The sequence below is a fragment of the Phallusia mammillata genome, chromosome 1 (assembly GCF_965637545.1).
Source record: "Phallusia mammillata chromosome 1, kaPhaMamm4.hap1.1, whole genome shotgun sequence".
Lineage (NCBI taxonomy): Eukaryota > Metazoa > Chordata > Ascidiacea > Phlebobranchia > Ascidiidae > Phallusia > Phallusia mammillata.
This window is the reverse complement of record NC_137252.1, coordinates 34270261-34290101: the sequence shown is the minus strand read 5'-3', so window position 1 is coordinate 34290101 and position 19841 is coordinate 34270261. Positions and strand designations below refer to the sequence as shown.

Here is a 19841-nt window from a genome sequence, read left to right as displayed (position 1 = left end):
TAGTAAAAGTTAGAGTTAATGACACGGTACAGTAGTTTTTCACCAGTAGATTAGCAAGTGCAAGGCAAGTGGCGTGAAATATATGCTGTAACATAACCCCATAAGTAAGTGATCAGGCGTTAAACTTAAATGCATAAACATAACGTATCGTTAGGCGTGGCTTAGTAACATAAAATGTACACAACAAAGCAAAACTTAAACTTACCGAATTAGCCTTCGAATTTTGTATCTTTCTTTGGCCTTCAAACCAGAATAAAATAAGATGCAGCCTTGTTGGCTAAAACTCCTGAAAAACTTACTTGACATGATTAACAGAGTTAGAACTACGCTTAGTTGATACGTTATTGCTTCAGTTGCTTTCATATTTGACAGTTAATTTCTCAGAAAGGTTACTTTTTAAAAATGACTATGCGCAGTTATTTTTTCAGAAGGCTAAAAGTTGCGTGTACGTTAAATCACGAGAGGGCGAACCAATTTGCAGCGAATGCAAAGCTGGCTCCGGTTAATAACTGAGCATAGCACAGACTTAAGTATCTACTTCACGAGTTTTATTACAAGCAACATAACAAACAGACGAACACAGATAACTTACTTTTACAAGTTCAACGTAACATCAAGTTGACGAGCGATTCGTACATTAAGCGAATAATGATAGAATATAATATTCGCACTTTGACCAGAATTTTAACGGTTGAAAGATAGAATCAGAATTGGAATTAGAAAATGGAATTAGAATGGGAATTAGAAATGGAATTCCAAATGTTTGTGGTCCGATATTTATACTCAAAAATTCGATAGCGATCTTGATTGAACAACAGATGATGAAACCCGAGAGATAAGAAATTGGACAAACGGGGATTAGAAATCAATGTACCAACGTCATTACGCTTGATTACTCAAGGTTAATGGGGTCGACGAAAAGGAAAAAATATAAATTACAAAAAGCAATCTCGAGAAAAGAACAGATGTTTGCTGATTAATTCCGGAGAGACCACGTGATTTGAACACGTGATTTGATGCAGTTTTAAGCCATCTGTCAGCAGGGACAATGTCTTCCAAAAATAGATTCTGCGACTCTTATTTACCTTCGATAGTTTTCTATATATATTGCTCTGCGAATTTAAACAATCAAGCGAATTTACCTTTGTCATGCAGGATAATACAAAAAAATTACTTTGGGAATCTCGACAAATTTTCACCCTGTGTGGTTTTGATCTTCTTTCCAATAAGCTTGTGATCGTAATATTCACTACATCTCTACTTGTGACTGTAGCGTTTATTAATGAACAATACAGTGATGCTATTCAATAGAGAAACAATATGGCGGAGGAAATAACTCGTACAAAGCAAAATATGATGTGTGGTGAGGTGGAGCAAAGAAGTGTGAAGCAAGTTTTACTCAAAGTGACTTATTTTATGACCCACAGTAACCTTGAAGGGTTTCTAGCACGATAACAAGTATACACCTCATAGTACGTCATTCATTCTTGGTGGTGTTGGTTAAAAAAAACTTCGTGAAACGGTTCTTAAGATCCGGTCCGAACCGAACGAATCTGCCGTTCCTAGTATATTCTATTATTATTATTATTTGCTGAATTATTGTTTTTACAATAAATTTAAGTCATATGTATTGATTTATTCATTTATTTAAGCAGGTTTTACCCAGCCTTAAGCCAAAACTTAATTCGAAAACAACTGATCTACCTGTATTGTTATCAAGGCGTCGTCTCTTGCTCTCTCAGCATTGATTGTTCTCCGTTGAAACTCCTCCAACCTCGGCTGATTCTGATCCTCCTTTCTCTGTCGGATCACAGATTCAAGCTCCTCCTCCTCCCCTTACAATCTCAAGTTGGCTGCCTCCAATTCTAAGGTCTGCAGGAAAATAAATCTCGAAGTTTTTGTAAAACAATCATATGAAAGGGATTTATTATCCATTATGTAATCTGCATAGCCAAAATTGCTATGTCCCCCGCCATGTTGCTGGGGTGGACATATTTTTCTCTTTCTTTCTGTTTGGAAAGCATACATAGAAAGAAATCTACCACTTTTTTATTTCATTAAATCAAATCTCACTTCGATTTCTTGAACCAATCGCTGAATCTTCACTTCGGCTTGTGAGTTCACTTTGTCCACCTCGCTCCGGATCCTATCCGCCACCTCATCCACCAGCGTTTCCATGGCAACCGACGCCTTCTCTACGTATTATTATTATTAGCCTACATAGTTGGCTTTAAATCAATGTGGTAATCAGCACAAAAATTCTGATCGGATTTTTTACTTTGTTAAGTATCTGTAGAATCAGGCTTAAATATATAAGAACAAATTTCCACCCACAATTATGCAAGAAACTTTAATGTAGAGCCATTGTAAGTTTTGAAATATAACTATTTATGAAACCATTACCACATAATTTTCCTGTACAACGCTGATAACGCTGTATCATGTTCGCCTGTATTTTCCCACGATCGTCGTATTGCTTCCAAATGCACCATAAACATTTACGCACTGAATACCATAACGCAGTAATAGAGGCATAACTTTGCCTTCCAATGCACCACAGTCTCAATAAAACAAGCTAGTGTAGATCTTGCAAAGTAAAGGAGTTCTGCAAAGCCTGAATATCGCCCAGTTTTTGTGTCGCATTCAACAGTTTGTATTCCGTGGTGTGAAGCTTGGCTCGCAGTTGGCGGTTCGTTTCTTCCAGTTGAGGAATTTTAAGGTCATTGCTCGACTGTGCTCGTGTTGTGGCCTGAAATAATACAAAGTCAGTTGGAATAAAAACATTTGGATCATAACATGGTGATTGATAACTTAGAAAACAAACAAAGACAAAAATAGCTGATAATGCTTTTCTTAAAATAAACAATTTGCTGTTTACATAATTTCAATTTGTTTTTTTTTGTTTGTTTTAATGAGCATATCGCTATAATCGTACGTCTGTTGTAAATTTAACGTCAAATAAATGCTCCTGCTTTGAAAAATAATCTATAGATTACAATTACACATCATAGGAGAAAAATACAGACTAAATAAAAATGTGTCCCCTGCAGGGAATGAATCGCATTATTAGTTGGTTTTCAAAATACACTCGTGGCAAGCATACTGACTGGTAAATTGATAATACTTCTATGAAATCGATACAACACAGCACACCAAACTATACTTTATTTTACTGATGTAGACAAATTCGGTAAAAAAGTTGGGATTATCTGCAAACCGACCAAAACTACTGATGTTAAATTACGAGGCAATGACATATACGCTTACGTGGCTCTCCTGGACCGGTGGTATGTTTTCAACCATGATCTCAGGAGCCTTCAGTTCCTGACACTGCGAGAAAAAATATCCACAGACTCAAATGAAGATGGTCGTTTTTAAACACTGACGTTATTTAAAACAGAAATTCCAGAGAAATTAAAACACAAATACTTTAATTGTCAAGAATTTCATTGCAGATTTTGCGCAAAACCTTTTTCTAGAAACACAAACATTATCATTGTTTTAAGTGACATTTTACTTTCACCCGTGAAGGACATTGCGATTTTTCGTTTAATTAGATGCAAAGTTGATGAGATTTGTTAACCTGTAATTTGTTGGTGAGGTCGTGACATTTGCGTCTGTTCTGTGCGAGTTGAGACTGGATATCTTTAATCTTGTCTTCGTATCTCTCCACTGCGCTCTTCGTTTCTTCCTTCCACCTGAAATGCATACAAACAAGCGTTGATTTGATGTGTTTGAAAGCAGATCAACAACTGTGCTCGTCCAAACACTGCGCGGCATGATCTTTCCCAATTGTTGCCGTTAAACCGAACAATTCGTTGTTAAGCCGCGTCTTCTTCTGCATCAAAGAGCCATGACTTGATGATCCATTAGGTAATTACTAGGGCAATTATTTTTTGACCTAAAAAAGAAAAATTTTGACCTACAAATTGAAAATTTTGACTTTAAAAAACGTTTTTTTGACAAAATTTTGACCTATGAAAAATTCAAGTAGTTAAATTACACATTATCGTACAAAAAGTTAAAATATGGCTGTAGGCTATCTGTAGAGCAAATGTCTAACAGAAGGGCAAAAATCTGAACACAGACCTAGCCTGTTCTGAAAAGGGAAATGAGCTAATTAAAAATCACTGTCAAAAAACTGCAGCTAAGACACAACGAAAATTATTCAATACATTTGTCTAAACGAAAGATACATGAAATACCTAAAGCAAAACCGAAGCAAGAGCTGCACCTAACCTGCAGCTGCCGTAAAATGACTTGGGACCTACCAGAATTTTGCATGTTTTGAGATGTGTTGAGCATCACTCACTTTATGGTTTATGATTCACAATAAGTAGGCAATGGGCCAATTACAACAGTATAAAGTAAGCTACAAGGTGTAAAACGAATAGTTTGCTGGCAGTGCAACCTCTACAACACCATGACAATGCAGTTTGTAAACTATTTTAACTTTGTACAAAATTTTGACTTTGTGAAGAATTTTGACAATTTTTGACCTATTCCAAAAATTTTGACAAAATTTAGACTTTTTTTGACAAGTCAAAAAATAATGGCTCTAGTAATTGCGATTAAACATTGAGCAATACTGACTCGATTATACGCAACAATTATCTGATACTGCGCTTTATCCCATTAATGTTAAGCAATAATAGATGGTTATTGCACAATCCTGAACCCAAACTACCTGGCATTGATCCTTTGCTGGTCAGCTAACATTTTGTGAAGTTGACGGACACTGTTGCGGTTTGTATCATCCACGCTCTTCAACCGACATTGCAGTTGCTTCTTCTCTCGTTCCAAGGTGTCTTTACTCGTTGTAAACTCCTTAGCAGCGTTCAGTCGAGCTGACCTTGCCTCAGCTTCCAGTTTCTAAAGACAAATGTTTATTTTTAACTCATTTTGTTATTATAATCCATCAGTGTCTCTTAACTACAATACGGCGCGTTTCTACAAGTAGCTCTTAACAAACGCCACGCCCCTTTTTCCACCAATCACATGCAGTTAACGATCGGCAACGCCCACCTGTGTATGATGTTTGCTTTGATTGACAGTTTCGAGAAGATGAAGTCGTTCGTGTTGCGATTCCTCCATCTCACGTTGAATCCGATTTACCCTCTGCTCCAGGGATTGGTTGGATGAGAGGAGTCTCATCTTCTCGTCTTCACTCTCCATCCTGGAGCGCTTCAGTCGATCTTCCAGTGACTAGGGAAGAAATTGTGCTGAATTATTGTTTTTACAATAAATTTAAGTCATATGTATTGATTTATTCATTTATTTAAGCAGGTTTTACCCAGCCTTAAGCCAAAACTTAATTCGAAAACAACTGATCTACCTGTATTGTTATCAAGGCGTCGTCTCTTGCTCTCTCAGCATTGATTGTTCTCCGTTGAAACTCCTCCAACCTCGGCTGATTCTGATCCTCCTTTCTCTGTCGGATCACAGATTCAAGCTCCTCCTCCTCCCCTTACAATCTCAAGTTGGCTGCCTCCAATTCTAAGGTCTGCAGGAAAATAAATCTCGAAGTTTTTGTAAAACAATCATATGAAAGGGATTTATTATCCATTATGTAATCTGCATAGCCAAAATTGCTATGTCCCCCGCCATGTTGCTGGGGTGGACATATTTTTCTCTTTCTTTCTGTTTGGAAAGCATACATAGAAAGAAATCTACCACTTTTTTATTTCATTAAATCAAATCTCACTTCGATTTCTTGAACCAATCGCTGAATCTTCACTTCGGTTTGTGAGTTCACTTTGTCCACCTCGCTCCGGATCCTATCCGCCACCTCATCCACCAGCGTTTCCATGGCAACCGACGCCTTCTCTACGTCCTCCTGACGCTGCTTTTCTCGGATGAGCGCTGAGTCGCGAGCGAGCAGGGCGTCGTCGAGCAGCTGAGCACTTTCTCGTATCTTTTGTAACACAGTCATTGGATTTAAAATAACTCAATTTGCGCTAAATTTACCTAAAGCTTAAACTCTAAAATGCCCAATTTTGTATAAACACAGAAAGCCACAAAAATAAATTTAGGATAAACACATTTTTTGTAACAATCTGAAAGGATCTACCCACTTTTCTGTCAGTTTTTATCTATTAGTTCGTTTGACAAAGTAGAGGATTTTTGTATGTAGCTTTTGTTTTTATTTTTGCTCGTAACCCACCTGCATTAAGTAGTTCATCTCTTTTCCTTCAATCTCGCTGTTCGTTTTTTCCAGTGCCACGATGCGAATTTTAAGGGAATCAATTTGCGACTGGGCATTTGTGTTGTACTGCAACAAAACATGCATTGTAATACAATGCAGGTGTTATAGATAAAAAGCAGTAAGTATGAATACTTGTTTTATACTTGGATTTTGGTTTGGAAACCATTGGATATAGCAACGATTTGTTTCAGAAACGCAGATTAAAAAAAAACTTTAAAATGACAAACATATTTTTTATGAAACTTATGCAGTAAATTTTTTTTACTACACGCAATCAGTTTTGAGAACTCATGAAATCCCATGCACAGGTTTATTTAAAAACCAGTGTGACCACCAATTCTAAGTTTTTTGCAATATTTCAGTTGCAACTAATCACACATGCTATTATACAATGCCTACCATTACTGAAAGTTTCATTTTATGATAATCCCCATTTATTACATCATAAATACATTTCCTTTTAATCCTCCAAATACTTTAAATTCAAATAATGTTTGTTTTCAAGCTTTATTAAGTAACAGGATTCGCTGACTTGACATTAAATGTTAAATCCACATTGAATGATTGACAAAACTTGTACAGCATAGGAACTCAATAAAAATCTGTGACATTTCTGTACAACCCAAATCTCATTAGCATAAAAAACAAAAACACGACCATTTAAATGTTTCAACCTGTAAAGCTTGAGCTAGTTTGCTTTCAGTTTCAACCACAGAATTTTCCAGTTGTTGTATCGTTGTCAAGTTCATCCTTTCGTTGTGCTGCAAAGTCTTTCGTTCCTCATCCTAAAACATTTTTATTAAAAAATCATGTGGCTATGAACAATAGGGCTCAACCAACACAGCTATTGAAATAAGTAACATGTGTTAAAATACTTGTGCAAATAAAAGGAAAACCTCTATTTATAGTCTTTTATAACTTTTCATTAGGGCCAGAGATAATTTAGGTCCATGCTGAAAAAAAATCGGGACTTACAGGGCAAATAATTTTATGTGATTAGAGAAATGATTTTTTTACGACTATGCTTGAAGACGCATACCCAACATATGGTTACTACGTAAAAAAAATAATTTTGTGCCTAGAACTATAGCTATATTAGTTTGCATAACGATTAGAATAAAAGTACTTTGTTTTCCGTTCAAATACCAGATGTTTATCTTGTAACTTTTTATTGAGATCAAGCTTTATTTAGGTACAGTAAAATGCTATATATATATATAAACAGAGGCAAATAACTTGATCAGGTAAAAGTAGCAGGGTTTTTCATGCAGGTAATATTACCAGGCTTGTAATTTGATGTTTCAAACTGTCAACCATCTTCTTGTAATCGTCTTCACGCTGGCTGCTTTGCCGAAGATTTAGTTTTGATTCTCGTTGTTGTTCTTGAACACGTTTCAGTTCATTCATCTAAAACAAAAACCAATTTTAGTCATAAAAAATAGTCTTTTTAATTTAGCAAACATTTTAGTCCCCCAGTTTTTTATGTTAGAAAAATACTATCTTGTAGTTACATGATTCCAGTCTAGTTTTGCCCATGATTTAAAAATTAAAACATGTAACATATAGTAGTGATGCTTGGCAGTTTGTTGTTTACCACATTGACATAAAATCATCCACAGTTTGACAGTATGACACATGTAGTGGATATCACACATGTCTAAACTTACTTGTTGTGTGGTGGCAAGGGCAAATGCCTGATTCTCCTTGTGCATGACTTCGATTGTCTGTTGCATTTTAAGGTTGGCATCTTCAAGTTGTTCGTTCCTTGCTTTGGTTTCATTAAAAATTCTCTCCTGTGATTTTATGTGAGACAACTCAGCTTTGCCCTCGAACCTCATTCTGGAAAAGTTTTTGATTAATTAGGATCAATGTTTGGTGCTTTTTTATTCTCTAATAGGTGAGAGGAATTAAAAAAAGATATTTGGAATCAATCTTAACTGTTTATGATGTCATCATCTACATTGAGACACATAGGTGCCTGTTTTGGCATTATTTGTCCATAATAGGCAGACAAAAAATCTGATGCATATGGCCACCAGTCTGGTGATATGTTTAATACCATAAAACTCAGGTTTTTAAAGCTAAATGTCCATCAAAACAGTTTTAATCAATTCACGGCTGTCAGTACATGTATATTTTGGTATACATGTTCACGTTCGCATAAATCCGTTGGTGACAAACTAGATTTTAAATTTCAGCAAGTTTTAACTTTACTGAAATTGGACGATTTTTTTCCAAACATAGCAGAAAAAAATCTTACTACAAAATTCCAAAGAGATTGAAACATAAAGTAACATAATCTGTTGCATACTTGTCAAGAAGCTGGACTGTCTCCTTGTTCATTTCAATGGCTGCATCTCGCTCTCTGTAGGCCAGTTCCAGTTGAGACTGGAGGTTTTTAAGCATAACATCATCTTGTGGATTTCCTAGCTCTAGAAAAAGTACAAAATATACTGTATAACTCAAATATACAGCAAGCATACCACTGCCAAAATATTGTAAGAATGGGTAAAATTGGTTTAAGCTTCATTTTTCATGGTCAAATTAGCGACACGTTCAGGCCTAAATTTTAAATTTTTGAAGTTTTTTTTTACCTGAACTTTCCACGTCATGTAGCTGTTGCTGAATTGCTTCTTGTAATTCGGCATGGAGTCTTTTGTTTTCCTCGTTCACAGTCTAAAAAATCGTTATTGTCTATGCTTGCATCCTAACCATGCTTTGTGATAAACCTTAAGTCTAACTCTTGTCCTAAATAACTGACAATTCAGGAATAAAACAAATAAATTCACTGATATGTGTAAACCACCTGCAGTCTTGCATGAGATTCTTTGCTTTCTTGGGAAAGTCTTTCAAGCTGTGCATGCAATTCAGAAAGTTGAGAATCGTATTCATGAATAAGGGGTGAAAGAGTTATTGGGTCAGCAAGCCATTTCGCTGATGGCAAATCTTCATGTGCTTTCTAAAAACAAAATGAAAAGGTATAAAATGAAATGAAAAAATTTTTTGATAAAAAAAATTGAAAAAAAACAAGAAAATGTTTTTATTGTTGTAGTATCATCATTTACGTAAGTTCAGATTTCGAACAGCAGCAATAAAAGGTTGAAAAAAAACTTTATTCAACAAATTTCATAGAAACTTACACTTGGATCAGCAGAAAATGCATCAATTCCTTGATATTGTGATAACACAGCATTTAGTCGATGTACAGTTTGTCGCAAAAAAACTATCTCATCAATTGCAGATTTTTCTTCCATTACAAAACGTTAAAGCGTCCAGCACAATACAGTAAAACATATAAACTAACACACCAAATCTAAATTAAAACGTGAATCATAAAATTACAATAAATATTATTGTAAAACATTAGATTTCTTTAAGCTAAACCAATCACTTTGTTGGTACTAAACCTTACCACCATACTTAACACGCCACTTAACTCAAGTTCTAGTTTAAAGTCTTAGTTCTGACAAACAAATACGACTTTATTGATTTGTTTTTAAGACTTGCAACAATATAAACTCAAGCCGTTTTTCAATTTCAACCGAATCGTTTCAAATGAGATGTGTTGACGAACTAAATCGTTCAAGCGTGAATTTTTTATCGGTTGAATGACTGTGACGTCATTTTATTTAAAGACGCAAAGCACTAAAATAAACAAGAATTTATTTTCGATTTTTGATAATATTTGTGCAGTTCCTAGCCAAAAAAATAAATGACTGATTGATCAAAAATGTTATCTTATTTTATATTTGTTTACGTCGCGTTTACAGCGAAAGATCGTTTTAAACTTTGCACCACCTTTAAGGATTTCGATCTGTGCAAACAATTGATTCGAACCAACGGTTGAATGGCGGCAGTTGCGGGAAAGAATGAAACTGTTAGCTTTGACTTGAGTCGTTTTGGAATTTCGAGACGTTGCAACGACCAACTGCTTAGTAGCTTTTTAACATTTAAACACAGCTTTACAGCAAATAAAAATTGGTGCTTTAACTTTGGTTGTTTGTGCAGAAAATTAAGCACACTTGCTAATAAATGGCCTAAATAAAAATGGAAATAGAGAAGATTTTAGATCAACTGTTAATGCCTCCACCAGCATGCCCTGTTTCAGATTCATTACGGGTAAGAATTGCAGAATTTTTTCTGGTAATTACTTAATAAAGTTTTGGTACATAAATTTAAATGTTTCTGGCAAAACTGTACAAGTGTTTTTTTAAACATTTGTGTGAGAAGTTAACTCTTTTGTCAGCTAACAATAATAAAGTTCTTAGTAATCAGACATTAGTAAGTCAAAATCGGAACATTGACTTGTACACATTAAAGGTTACATTTGTATTGATGTAATTGTATTTCTATATTCAGGATATCAGTGGCAGTAGTTTGGATCGAAGTCATGGCTCGTCAACAACAAACAGCAGCAACTCAAGCTGGATTTCTGATTCATCATGTGGATGTCATTCTCCCCGGTCTGCTGTGAAACAGTCCACAATTGTGTTTTACAAACGACCCATCCTTCCACCATTGGTAATAATACTAACAGTTGTTTTGAATTGCCCTTTTTGATCTAAAAATTGACACACTTGTGTTTTGTTTTATTGTTGTTGTTGATACTTTTGTCATTACCATGGTCTTGGTTTTAGATTTGTAATTTTTTCAATGTATTTTGCAGCTGTGTGGAACAGCAAGATCAGAAATGTTGACCTACAGATCCAAAGCACTTGAAAAAGAAAGAAAAAAGCGTCAGCATTCGCGCACTAAACTGATAACAAGAGTTGAAGCAATTTTGTCCACTGTTGATGTAAGTGTTTGCCTGGTTCCTATAGCTTAAAGGTGTCGATATGTATAAATCAAAGTAAGCCAGGCTCATTGAAGGCGTTAAACTGAATTAAGTCGATATCCGAAGCATTTCCGTATGGCAATCAAAATCTTCCCTGCTGTGGGATGCGAACCCACAACAGTAGTCTTTGCGGGACTCATGGTCAGAGCTACACAGGCTCAGAGGTGAGCCAGCCAAAAGATGGTTAGATGAATTACAATTGCCTTGTATGCTGCACATGTCAGCTTTAAATTAGGTAATCACCAGTGGTGATCCCACTCGTGGCTAGATTTTTCTAGCCTGTGCATTGCGACATGAGAATTCTTGGATGACCACCTTGATTCAGTAAAATGCCATTAATGGGTCTGGTGCCCATTTATGATCTATAAATGAGTATCCCATGATGCTTGGTCTGCATAAACGCTGAAGTGCTGATCCTAGTATGTGTGTATGTTTGCCTTAGCTACTGTAAGTATATAAATAATTCCACATAATTGTTGATTTTATACTATGAAGCTGTTTATGTATATTGTCGATTGTTTATCTAGTGTAGGCAGTTCGTAAATGTGCTTAAAATTATCAATCAATCTTGTTTTTTTAAAATGACAGGGTTGGTGTAATATAAAAAGATGTGTTATTTTAGATAACTGAAACGTCACCATCATCAAGTCAGGAAAGCTCCCCGAAAATTCCCCTGGCTAACAGTACTACATGTGAAGAAAGCGACCTCCATAACATAAAGATAAATCAATTGGTTCTTAATGAGACTAATGAGACTCAAAAGATATCATATGAAGACGATAACATAGCAGCATGCACCTTAAAAGGTAACTATCAAATATATCAGCTGTTGTTGCCAGGCGTGATATTAAATTTATAGAGCTCTTCTGGCAAATTGTATTATATACAGACACTTGGACGCCCTATACAGGTCACCTTTATTAGGGTACATAACACTAAATGCGCTTAGTAGTTTAATTGTAGTTGTAGTTAGTGATGGGACGATACCAGATTTTGAAGCGAGTACCAATACCGAGTACGAGTACCACATGTATATACCTTCGATATCGATTACCGAGTACCTAAATATAGTATTGTATTTAGTTGTATATCACTAGCTAATTTATCTGCCATGGCTGGGATACAGGCACGCACACACAAGCGCAGAAAAATATAATCTCCACAAGATAGTGAAAAAAATATCCGTAACCTGGCAGAAGTTTTTCCCTATTTTGTTCTGTCCTAAGCAAATATTGGCAAAAAGTTGCCCCTATTCTTACAGTGTAAACCGGCCTTCGGTATCAAGTGTTGGTATCAATAACTGAGGCAAAAAATTATGATACCGAGTACGAGTATCGATACCACTGAAATCGTTCAATACCCAGTACCGAGTTCTCGACCCATCCCTAGTCATAGTGGCACGTGCTTGCATTTAATTCCTTTTTTTATTGTGTACTGTACTACACATATTCAGTTTTATTTACCCTGATGAAGGCGACCTGTATAGGATGTTGAAACGTCAGTATTAAATACAATTGCCTGACAAGCTCCATAAATTTGGTTTCCTAAAAAAAATAATTCAATAATTTTACTCTTTGTGGAGAGTAATTACATTACCACTTTTTTGGTCCATAATGTGTTTTTTTATGGTGCTATAGTTAACAATTTTAGTTTTTGGAAAAGATCCTCAATAAAATTTGTCTGTCAGGGTTAATGATGATAAAAATATTGAAAACCACTGTTTTAAACATATGCACCTCTTTGTTCACAGATAACTCAGAATGTCCCGAAACAACAGCAGAACCAGAAACAGTTGAAACATCTACTGAAAAAGAAGTCAATACTTCAACCATATCGTCATCATCATCTGGTTCTGATGGAAGTTTTCAGACTACAGCATATCGTAAAAGTTTGCAAAACCTTCTGCAAAAATCAATAAACTCCAGTTTAAATGACACATTTACGATGCCTGAAAAGTCAAAGCCTGAGCAACCAAATGAAGCAGGTTAGTTCCATTATACACTGCTTGGACTTTTGTGGGCCTTGTACTTGTTATTTCACTTTTAACAGGCTCACCACCTAGCCTGTGAGGCTAATATAGTAGAATACCAGCCCTGGTTGAGCTTTTGTTGATGATTAAAATCCCACCACCTGCTAGAAGTTTTATGCCTTGATACATGAGAATGATTGATTTGTGATTATGGTGTACTGCATATAAAAATGATTTTATGTTGATTGCTGGTCTGCATAAAGATTTAATGTTTATAGCTGTCGAGTATATCTATAATGAATATTTGGATTGTTTACTTTTGACTATGTAATAAAGCCTTACTATGCATACACATGCATTGTATCCCTTATTAAGACTGCATTATTTTTAAATCTACTTCATATAAAACTACTTTGTATAAGTCATTAGTGGCTTTTAGCGGGTTTACCACCGAGTCTATGTAGCTCAGTTGGTAAAGCACCAGCCCAGGAAAGGCTCCTGTTGTGAATCAAATATATCATTGTACGCTAGATATTTTTAGCCGCTGTCTTGCTATGTATGGTAATGCTTGAGAGACTTGTTTCGGTATTATGCATTCCATAGGCCTGGCAGACTAAGATTGAGTGCATTCTCTGTAGTTGCCTTTACTGTATTTCATTTTTGTTACAGCACCGTCACTTTCTGGAACATCATCCACAACTACTGAAAATATTTGGGCGAACAACACGCAGGCTACAATCGTCCCTAAAACACGTGAGGATGACACATCATTATCGTCAACAGTTTCTCATACTCCGAGCGTTGAAAATGCAGACAACATACGACAAGGTTCTGCTGCCAATGACTGTTCGGACACTGATGCTATTGCTGATTCCATGGTTGACTCTGTTTTAGAAGAAGTGCGCAGCGAATTGACAATGTATGCCTCGTTTCAAATCGACTCAGGGTCAATTCATAGCATTGCAAGTGAAACTGATAAACCAAAAACTGGAGATGAACTAAATATTGTAACTCCAAATACCCCTAATAAAGCTAATAATGTAAACTCAGATAACGATGAAAACTTAGATTTGTCTTGCACTGCGTCAGAGCAAATTAACCAAGCTTTAACAATTATCGGAAGTCAGTTAGCTGACGATTTAGCAACAAAGCAACAAACCGAATCACCAAGTTCTTCTGACGATTCAGTACAGGAAAATATATCACCTGTGTTGACACCAAAATTCAACTGGGGTGAAACATCAGCAGATGGACCAACTATTTCCACTGTTACCCCAGAAACAATAGCACTTATATCATCATATCAGCTAGTGCTTGAATCAGAAGAGGTAACTTACACTGTACTTATGTTATGGTTTAATTAGTACAAAAATTTTGCTGTTTTTTTATTGGCAAGGAGGTAGTTTGCTGTTTGCATCTTACAAGTAATGTGCGCCTAGTTGTACACCAGTGTATTTAAAGAATACATGAAAGTCTGTGCTGCACATAAACTGGTCTATGGCCACTGAATGTACTCAAGGAGCTTGTGTGTAGGCATACACACAAAAATATACGTTGCTCACAAACTGGTGTGTGGCCACAGCATGTACATCTAATGTTGCTCACAGTGGTTCAGGGAGCTCACAAAAGCTGATTTCTGCATTTTTTTGTTTTTGCAGACTCCGCAGACCACAGAAGATATCGAATCTATATCTGAACAATTTGACAAACACAATGTAACAGGTAATATAACTGTGTCTTCTAAATATAATTTTTTTCGTTTGTGACACTATTTAGCTTAACAAAGCTGTGATGGTTGTTTAGTTTCTCCTTCTGAAACAGCAACATTGGTAAAGCTGCAACGACAATGTGAAGGTCGAACCAGAAGCAATTCGTATTCGACACATGCTCCCTCACCCCTTCTCATAAACTCACGAGAGGAACATACGTGAGTTGAATTGAAATTCTACCTTGGTTCTGTAGCAAACAATATGTAAATTATAGAATAAAATTGTTAATGATTTGCTAGTACCACATGCTCTTAGACCCCTTTAAAACAATGGTTTATATTCCAATTAATGTTAGAAATATTAACTAAACATATAATTCTTTTGGAGACTACAGGGTATTGTAATTTTTATGACAATGTGGTTTAGTTATTATTGTTATTCTTTTTATTTGATGGTAGTATATATATTTACAATTGTAGGCCATAGCTTATACATTTTTGTTAAACATACTGATTGTACATTTTTAATGTCAAGCCAATATTGTTTTGACTGCACATAGTGTTAATTAAATTGCATTTAATTGCCTTTTATATGAATTAATGACTCACATTATTTTCCCTAATTCACAACATGTTGCTTACAGTCAAGTAATTATGGTATGTTGTAATTCAAACATGCACTTTGCAGAATTTACTCAACTGATATTGATGATGAAATTCGTTCTGAAACAAATAACGATAGCGTTTTTGGTCGTGATGTGAAGCGACGTCTTGAAATGCCATCGGATTCTGAGGAAAGTACAACATCTCAACCTCTACTTAAAACAAAAGATTCTCGGACTTCAAAAAAAGGTTAGTTGGGGAGAAAGTTGCTTTTTTTGAAACTTTTAATGTGTTGTTTTGTTTAGCAAATGTCAGTAAGGAGCAGTACTGCAAAAACTTGGAGGAACAACATAAACTTGAAATGATGGAATTACAAAGACAACATGAGCTACAGTTGCGGAAATTACAACAGGTCCCTGAAAAAACAGTTATTTGTGCTTTTTTGCAGCCAGGTTTTTATGCTTTTTTATTTGAATAGGTTTGCAAACCTGTTGCTTTTTTAGTGCAGTTGTACAGCTAGAAAACACAGGACAAAATACTTTTACAAGCATGGTATTTAGGAGAAAATTTTTGTCCATCCCACTTTGACTGCTTTTTATTATTTCTCAAACCTTATAAAACTAATGTATTTGACAGGAACTATTCCAGGGCAACCCTGAACTTCTGGATGCTGTAGAAAATATCGGGGGAATAAATCTCAACCATTTGATGGAAACTGTTACTGAAAAAATGACCCCAAATAAACCAGAGATCCCTGCTTTGTTGTCAAAACCAGTAAGTCATTATGAAATTATATATTTTGTTTACAAAGAGAACGCAGAGAAGGCCCTTTTTTACACGAACAAAAATGTTTTTAACCATATCAGTAGTTTAGATTTTAAGCTGTTGTACTTATTGATTTTGCAAAAAGTACAATTCCTCTTGTGATAAAAGGTGACTTGATTCATTTTATAAACAACATTTTAAAGCCATAATGGACTTTAAAACCATTGCTGTTGAAAAAAAAATGATTGTTTTGTTGCACATTTGGCCTTGCTGGTCATCAATAACATCTGTTTTGTTTAAAATCTAAATTACTCATATATTGTTACTCGTTCAATAAACCGATAGCATCTGATTTTATGTGAAACTTCACAGAATAAAGTGATGCATGAAAGATGGTGTAAATTATCTGCCCTGGTTAAAGGTCACCTGACACGTCAGCTGCTCGGGAGCAGAACTGTGCAAGCTATCATGAAAACTATAAGGGTGAGTTCCATGTAATAGTGATTCTCAACCTTTTTGATGAATACACAATTTTGAGGTTTTGCGTTGTGTGTCCATCATGAAGCAGCCTTGTTGATGTTTTTACTTTGTTTTCTCCTTTTTCGTTTATCTTTTGCTTTTTTAAAGTAGTTCTGCAAAAATTTTTTGTCACTTTGTTAAAAGTTTTTAAATCGCACTTTAGCTTTCTCCAAATCGACTTTTTTCCCTTTGCTGCTCAGGACACAAGTCGTACAATCTTGTCAATCCGGAGCGAGGAAATCACCGCTGATACAAACATGAAAACTATGCAGGATGCCACATTACTAGACAGACTGTTTTTGCAGGTGCAGAACAATAATTACAAATATACAAACCACTATGTTATTGCCTCGGGAAAGACTTAACCCTACAACAACTGCGTGACTTTGATTCTATGGACTCAGCCAAACAAATAACAGAATTTCTTTCATTTTTGCAGCTTCGCGTTTCCATGTTCGAATTCCACGCGATGTTTTTTGACAGCACAGTACAAGAACGAATGATTATGATCTCACAATCCCGCGAATTGGACAGAAAAGAGCAACTACATGTGGGTGACGAAATCACTGAAGTAACTATACTACAAATTGATTATCGTGGTTTTATGTACATTGGTTCACTGAATATTTGTTAAACCACTGCTTGTCTAGTTTATCAGGCCTTGGACAATTTTAGCCACAAAATAACCTTTCGCAGACTAAATTGTCCAGCAAATGGTTACTTAGCCGGTTAAATTTGTTTAAAAAAATACTTTCGTGTAAGAGTGTAAATTCAGGCCCGAATCAAGGCCGTTTTTTTAAAAGAAACCTAATCCCGGCCCGAATTACACTTCTGGTGTGTTGTGCTTGGTGGTATTACCGAACTCGGGGTTGCAAAGCACTGGATTAAAACTCATTTCAAGGTATTAAATTTTGTTACAATCAGATTCAGAAACCGCAGAAGGAACATCGTCTTTCATCAGCAACTTTGAAGGCATTACAACGCAAAAAAGTCGAGAGGTAAGAATAAGCGAGTGCTCAAACCTAAGTGACCCATGGATGACTTCAGTTCCTAAATTAACCTTTGCAAATGGCTTTACTAAAGTTTTTCTGAGTAAATGACTTAAATTGAGTGGCATTTAGCAAAAAAACTAAACCGGCAAACCGTTGGTTGACTAAAGTTGCCCTTTTTAACTCAAGTTACTGCTAATAAGTGTGTGGATTCGAATAAACAATGTCGATTTTGTTAATTTTACTTTGACTCAGACTTTCAACGTGAAAGACTAACAATTAAAAAAACAATTTAAAACTTAATTTGTTGTTAAGCTGCAGACAGTGCACACTGTTTTGGCCTATAAGGTCTCATCAGTGCTGCTGGTGACGAGAGATCGGCCGTATTGGGTAGTGTAGCCATCCAACGGCACTCCATTTTGTTAGGAGTAACAGGGAGAAACCCTATCCTCACCTATTCTGTGCGATGCCACAACTGGGCATACACCACAGAGAAAACTGGCTCACAATGGCCAAGTACTCGGGGACCAAAATGAAGACCGCTCAGTGCTACAGTATCAATGTAAAAGCATCGAGAACCAGTGTGCACTGTCTGCAGCTTATCATTTATTCGCTCGATGATTTGCATTGATCTGTTTCTGTTTTTCAGGATGATCAAGAAGCCAGCTTTAACAGAAAACAGTCGAAGGTAAATTGAATTGTTTAAACTGTTGTTTTTATGTAAACGTAACATTGTTAGACTTAATCACAACTGATGATTTGGATCGGTCCGTCATCCCTGGATAGGCTCCTGTCGTGGGTTCGAATCCCACTGCAGGCTAGATTTTTTAGCTTTCCATATGGTGAATAGTCTTTTTGCATTGGAAATTCTTGGTAACCGACTGACTCGCTATGACGGCCGAAATAGGCCGGGCGCATTGTTGAAATATATTACATAAATGTTTCATGACAAAAACAATTGAAATTGTTTCTTTCCTCAGAAGTTTAAAGACGAGTGGACCACACACGAAAGAAGTGAGTTTGTTGTTACATCACAAACTTGTTTCATTTCACACTATTTTGAAAAACATTCCGATCGCCATTTTGTGTTTTATTAGGTAAAAAGCAAAATCTCGTACATTTGGAAAAACGGCGCGAAACCCGAAACGGGAAAACCCCAGTCGAAGCCAAACGAGAAAAAGAAAAAAGGCAACAAAAGTCCTTACGCAAGCGCCAAATCTCTCGTTGACTTAAATCGAGTTAACGACCTGGCCCCAAGCATCCGATAAACTCTCACCACATCTGTATATTTTGTGTTAATGTATCCACTTTTTAAAACTTGTTCGCAAAGGTTTTTGACTGGCGGTAAATTTGACATGATTTTTTTGGGAAAATTTCAAAGAGGGTTGTTAATTTTAGCGTTGACGGTTTTGTGTGTTTAAGTAAGCTTATGTTTGAAATCCAGGGTAAATGTAAGAAACAAGTTCTGATTGTCTGATTTAGTGCAAATCACAAACAATATATCTCTTCAAACAAAATTTTCTGCGCGTTTTGTACAGCTATTGACTACGTAGTAAAAAAAAACAGTTTGCCTTCTAAGTATCAATCATTATTCCATCATCTCTTATATTGCTGCTCCAAACAACTTTTCCAAGAAGCATTACCAAATCATAGGCTTGTCCGAATCTTGTCACCAAAGTCATTTTTGCTGCTATTATGTAGTAGAGCTACTAACACTGAGCTTGGGCTGGCCCCCGGCCTACGAACTTTCGGTAGGTGGCGCAAAAGAGCATCGGCGTTTACAGTGCTGACTCAGCAAATTATTCTTACCGTAAACCCAAATTGCTGAGTCAGCACCATAAACGCCGATGCTGTTTTGCGTCACCTACCGAAAGTTCTTAGGCCGGGGGCCAGTCCAAGCTCAGTGTTAGCAGCTCTACCCTATTATGTGATGAAATCCTCATGACAGCTGTTCCAAAACTTTTTGGGTGCGAGTTTCACGTTTTTGTGTTGGTTTTTAGGCGCGTCGATATATTATGGCTTTCTTGTTGTGTCTTTCTCCAGTGTACTTGTGTTGTTGTAGTTGTTAAAGTCGACTATATTTTTGTAGTTCAAGACCAAAACATATTCTGATTTGCCCCAAACAAAGATTTTGTTCGGTTGAAACGAGTTAAGCAGGTAATTATGGGTCCCCTTCCCTGAAGGGGACACATATTGTTTTTGTCCGTATTTTTTTCTGTCTAACGCTTGTTTGTGAGACGCGTTTGGTC

The 19841-nt window shown here is 36.1% G+C and overlaps 1 protein-coding gene and 1 pseudogene across 3 annotated transcripts in view; one reads left to right on the top strand and one right to left on the bottom strand.

Moving 5' to 3' along the window:
• LOC145234083 (sodium channel and clathrin linker 1-like) overlaps positions 1-9537 on the bottom strand; it is a 59343-nt pseudogene extending 49806 nt beyond the window's left edge. Inside the window, exons 1-14 of the transcript XR_013861270.1 lie at positions 9346-9537; positions 9012-9164; positions 8800-8881; positions 8517-8637; positions 7873-8044; positions 7487-7612; positions 6880-6990; positions 6164-6271; positions 5705-5914; positions 5336-5503; positions 5026-5205; positions 4688-4872; positions 3584-3698; positions 3268-3330 (exon numbers count right to left, since the gene is read on the bottom strand). The product of XR_013861270.1 is annotated as a sodium channel and clathrin linker 1-like (transcript). The remainder of the gene's footprint in view (positions 1-3267; positions 3331-3583; positions 3699-4687; positions 4873-5025; positions 5206-5335; positions 5504-5704; positions 5915-6163; positions 6272-6879; positions 6991-7486; positions 7613-7872; positions 8045-8516; positions 8638-8799; positions 8882-9011; positions 9165-9345) is intronic.
• A 513-nt stretch (positions 9538-10050) lies between these two features.
• On the top strand, positions 10051-19715 carry LOC145234068 (uncharacterized). Of its 2 annotated transcripts, none has more exons than XM_080098855.1 (18): positions 10051-10324; positions 10565-10726; positions 10872-11000; positions 11662-11845; positions 12790-13023; positions 13678-14336; positions 14667-14730; positions 14812-14935; positions 15405-15568; positions 15625-15731; positions 15956-16093; positions 16457-16567; positions 16804-16908; positions 17043-17174; positions 17528-17601; positions 18242-18280; positions 18576-18606; positions 18690-19715. In XM_080098855.1, the coding sequence occupies exons 1-18, from the start codon at positions 10253-10255 to the stop codon at positions 18858-18860; spliced, it is 2700 nt and encodes an 899-aa protein (XP_079954981.1). In that variant the 5' UTR covers positions 10051-10252; the 3' UTR covers positions 18861-19715. The 2 variants fall into 2 exon arrangements, with proteins under 2 accessions (XP_079954981.1, XP_079954974.1); XM_080098848.1 differs by having other exon boundaries at positions 10052-10324; positions 18573-18606.
• Positions 19716-19841: the final 126 nt, after the last annotated feature.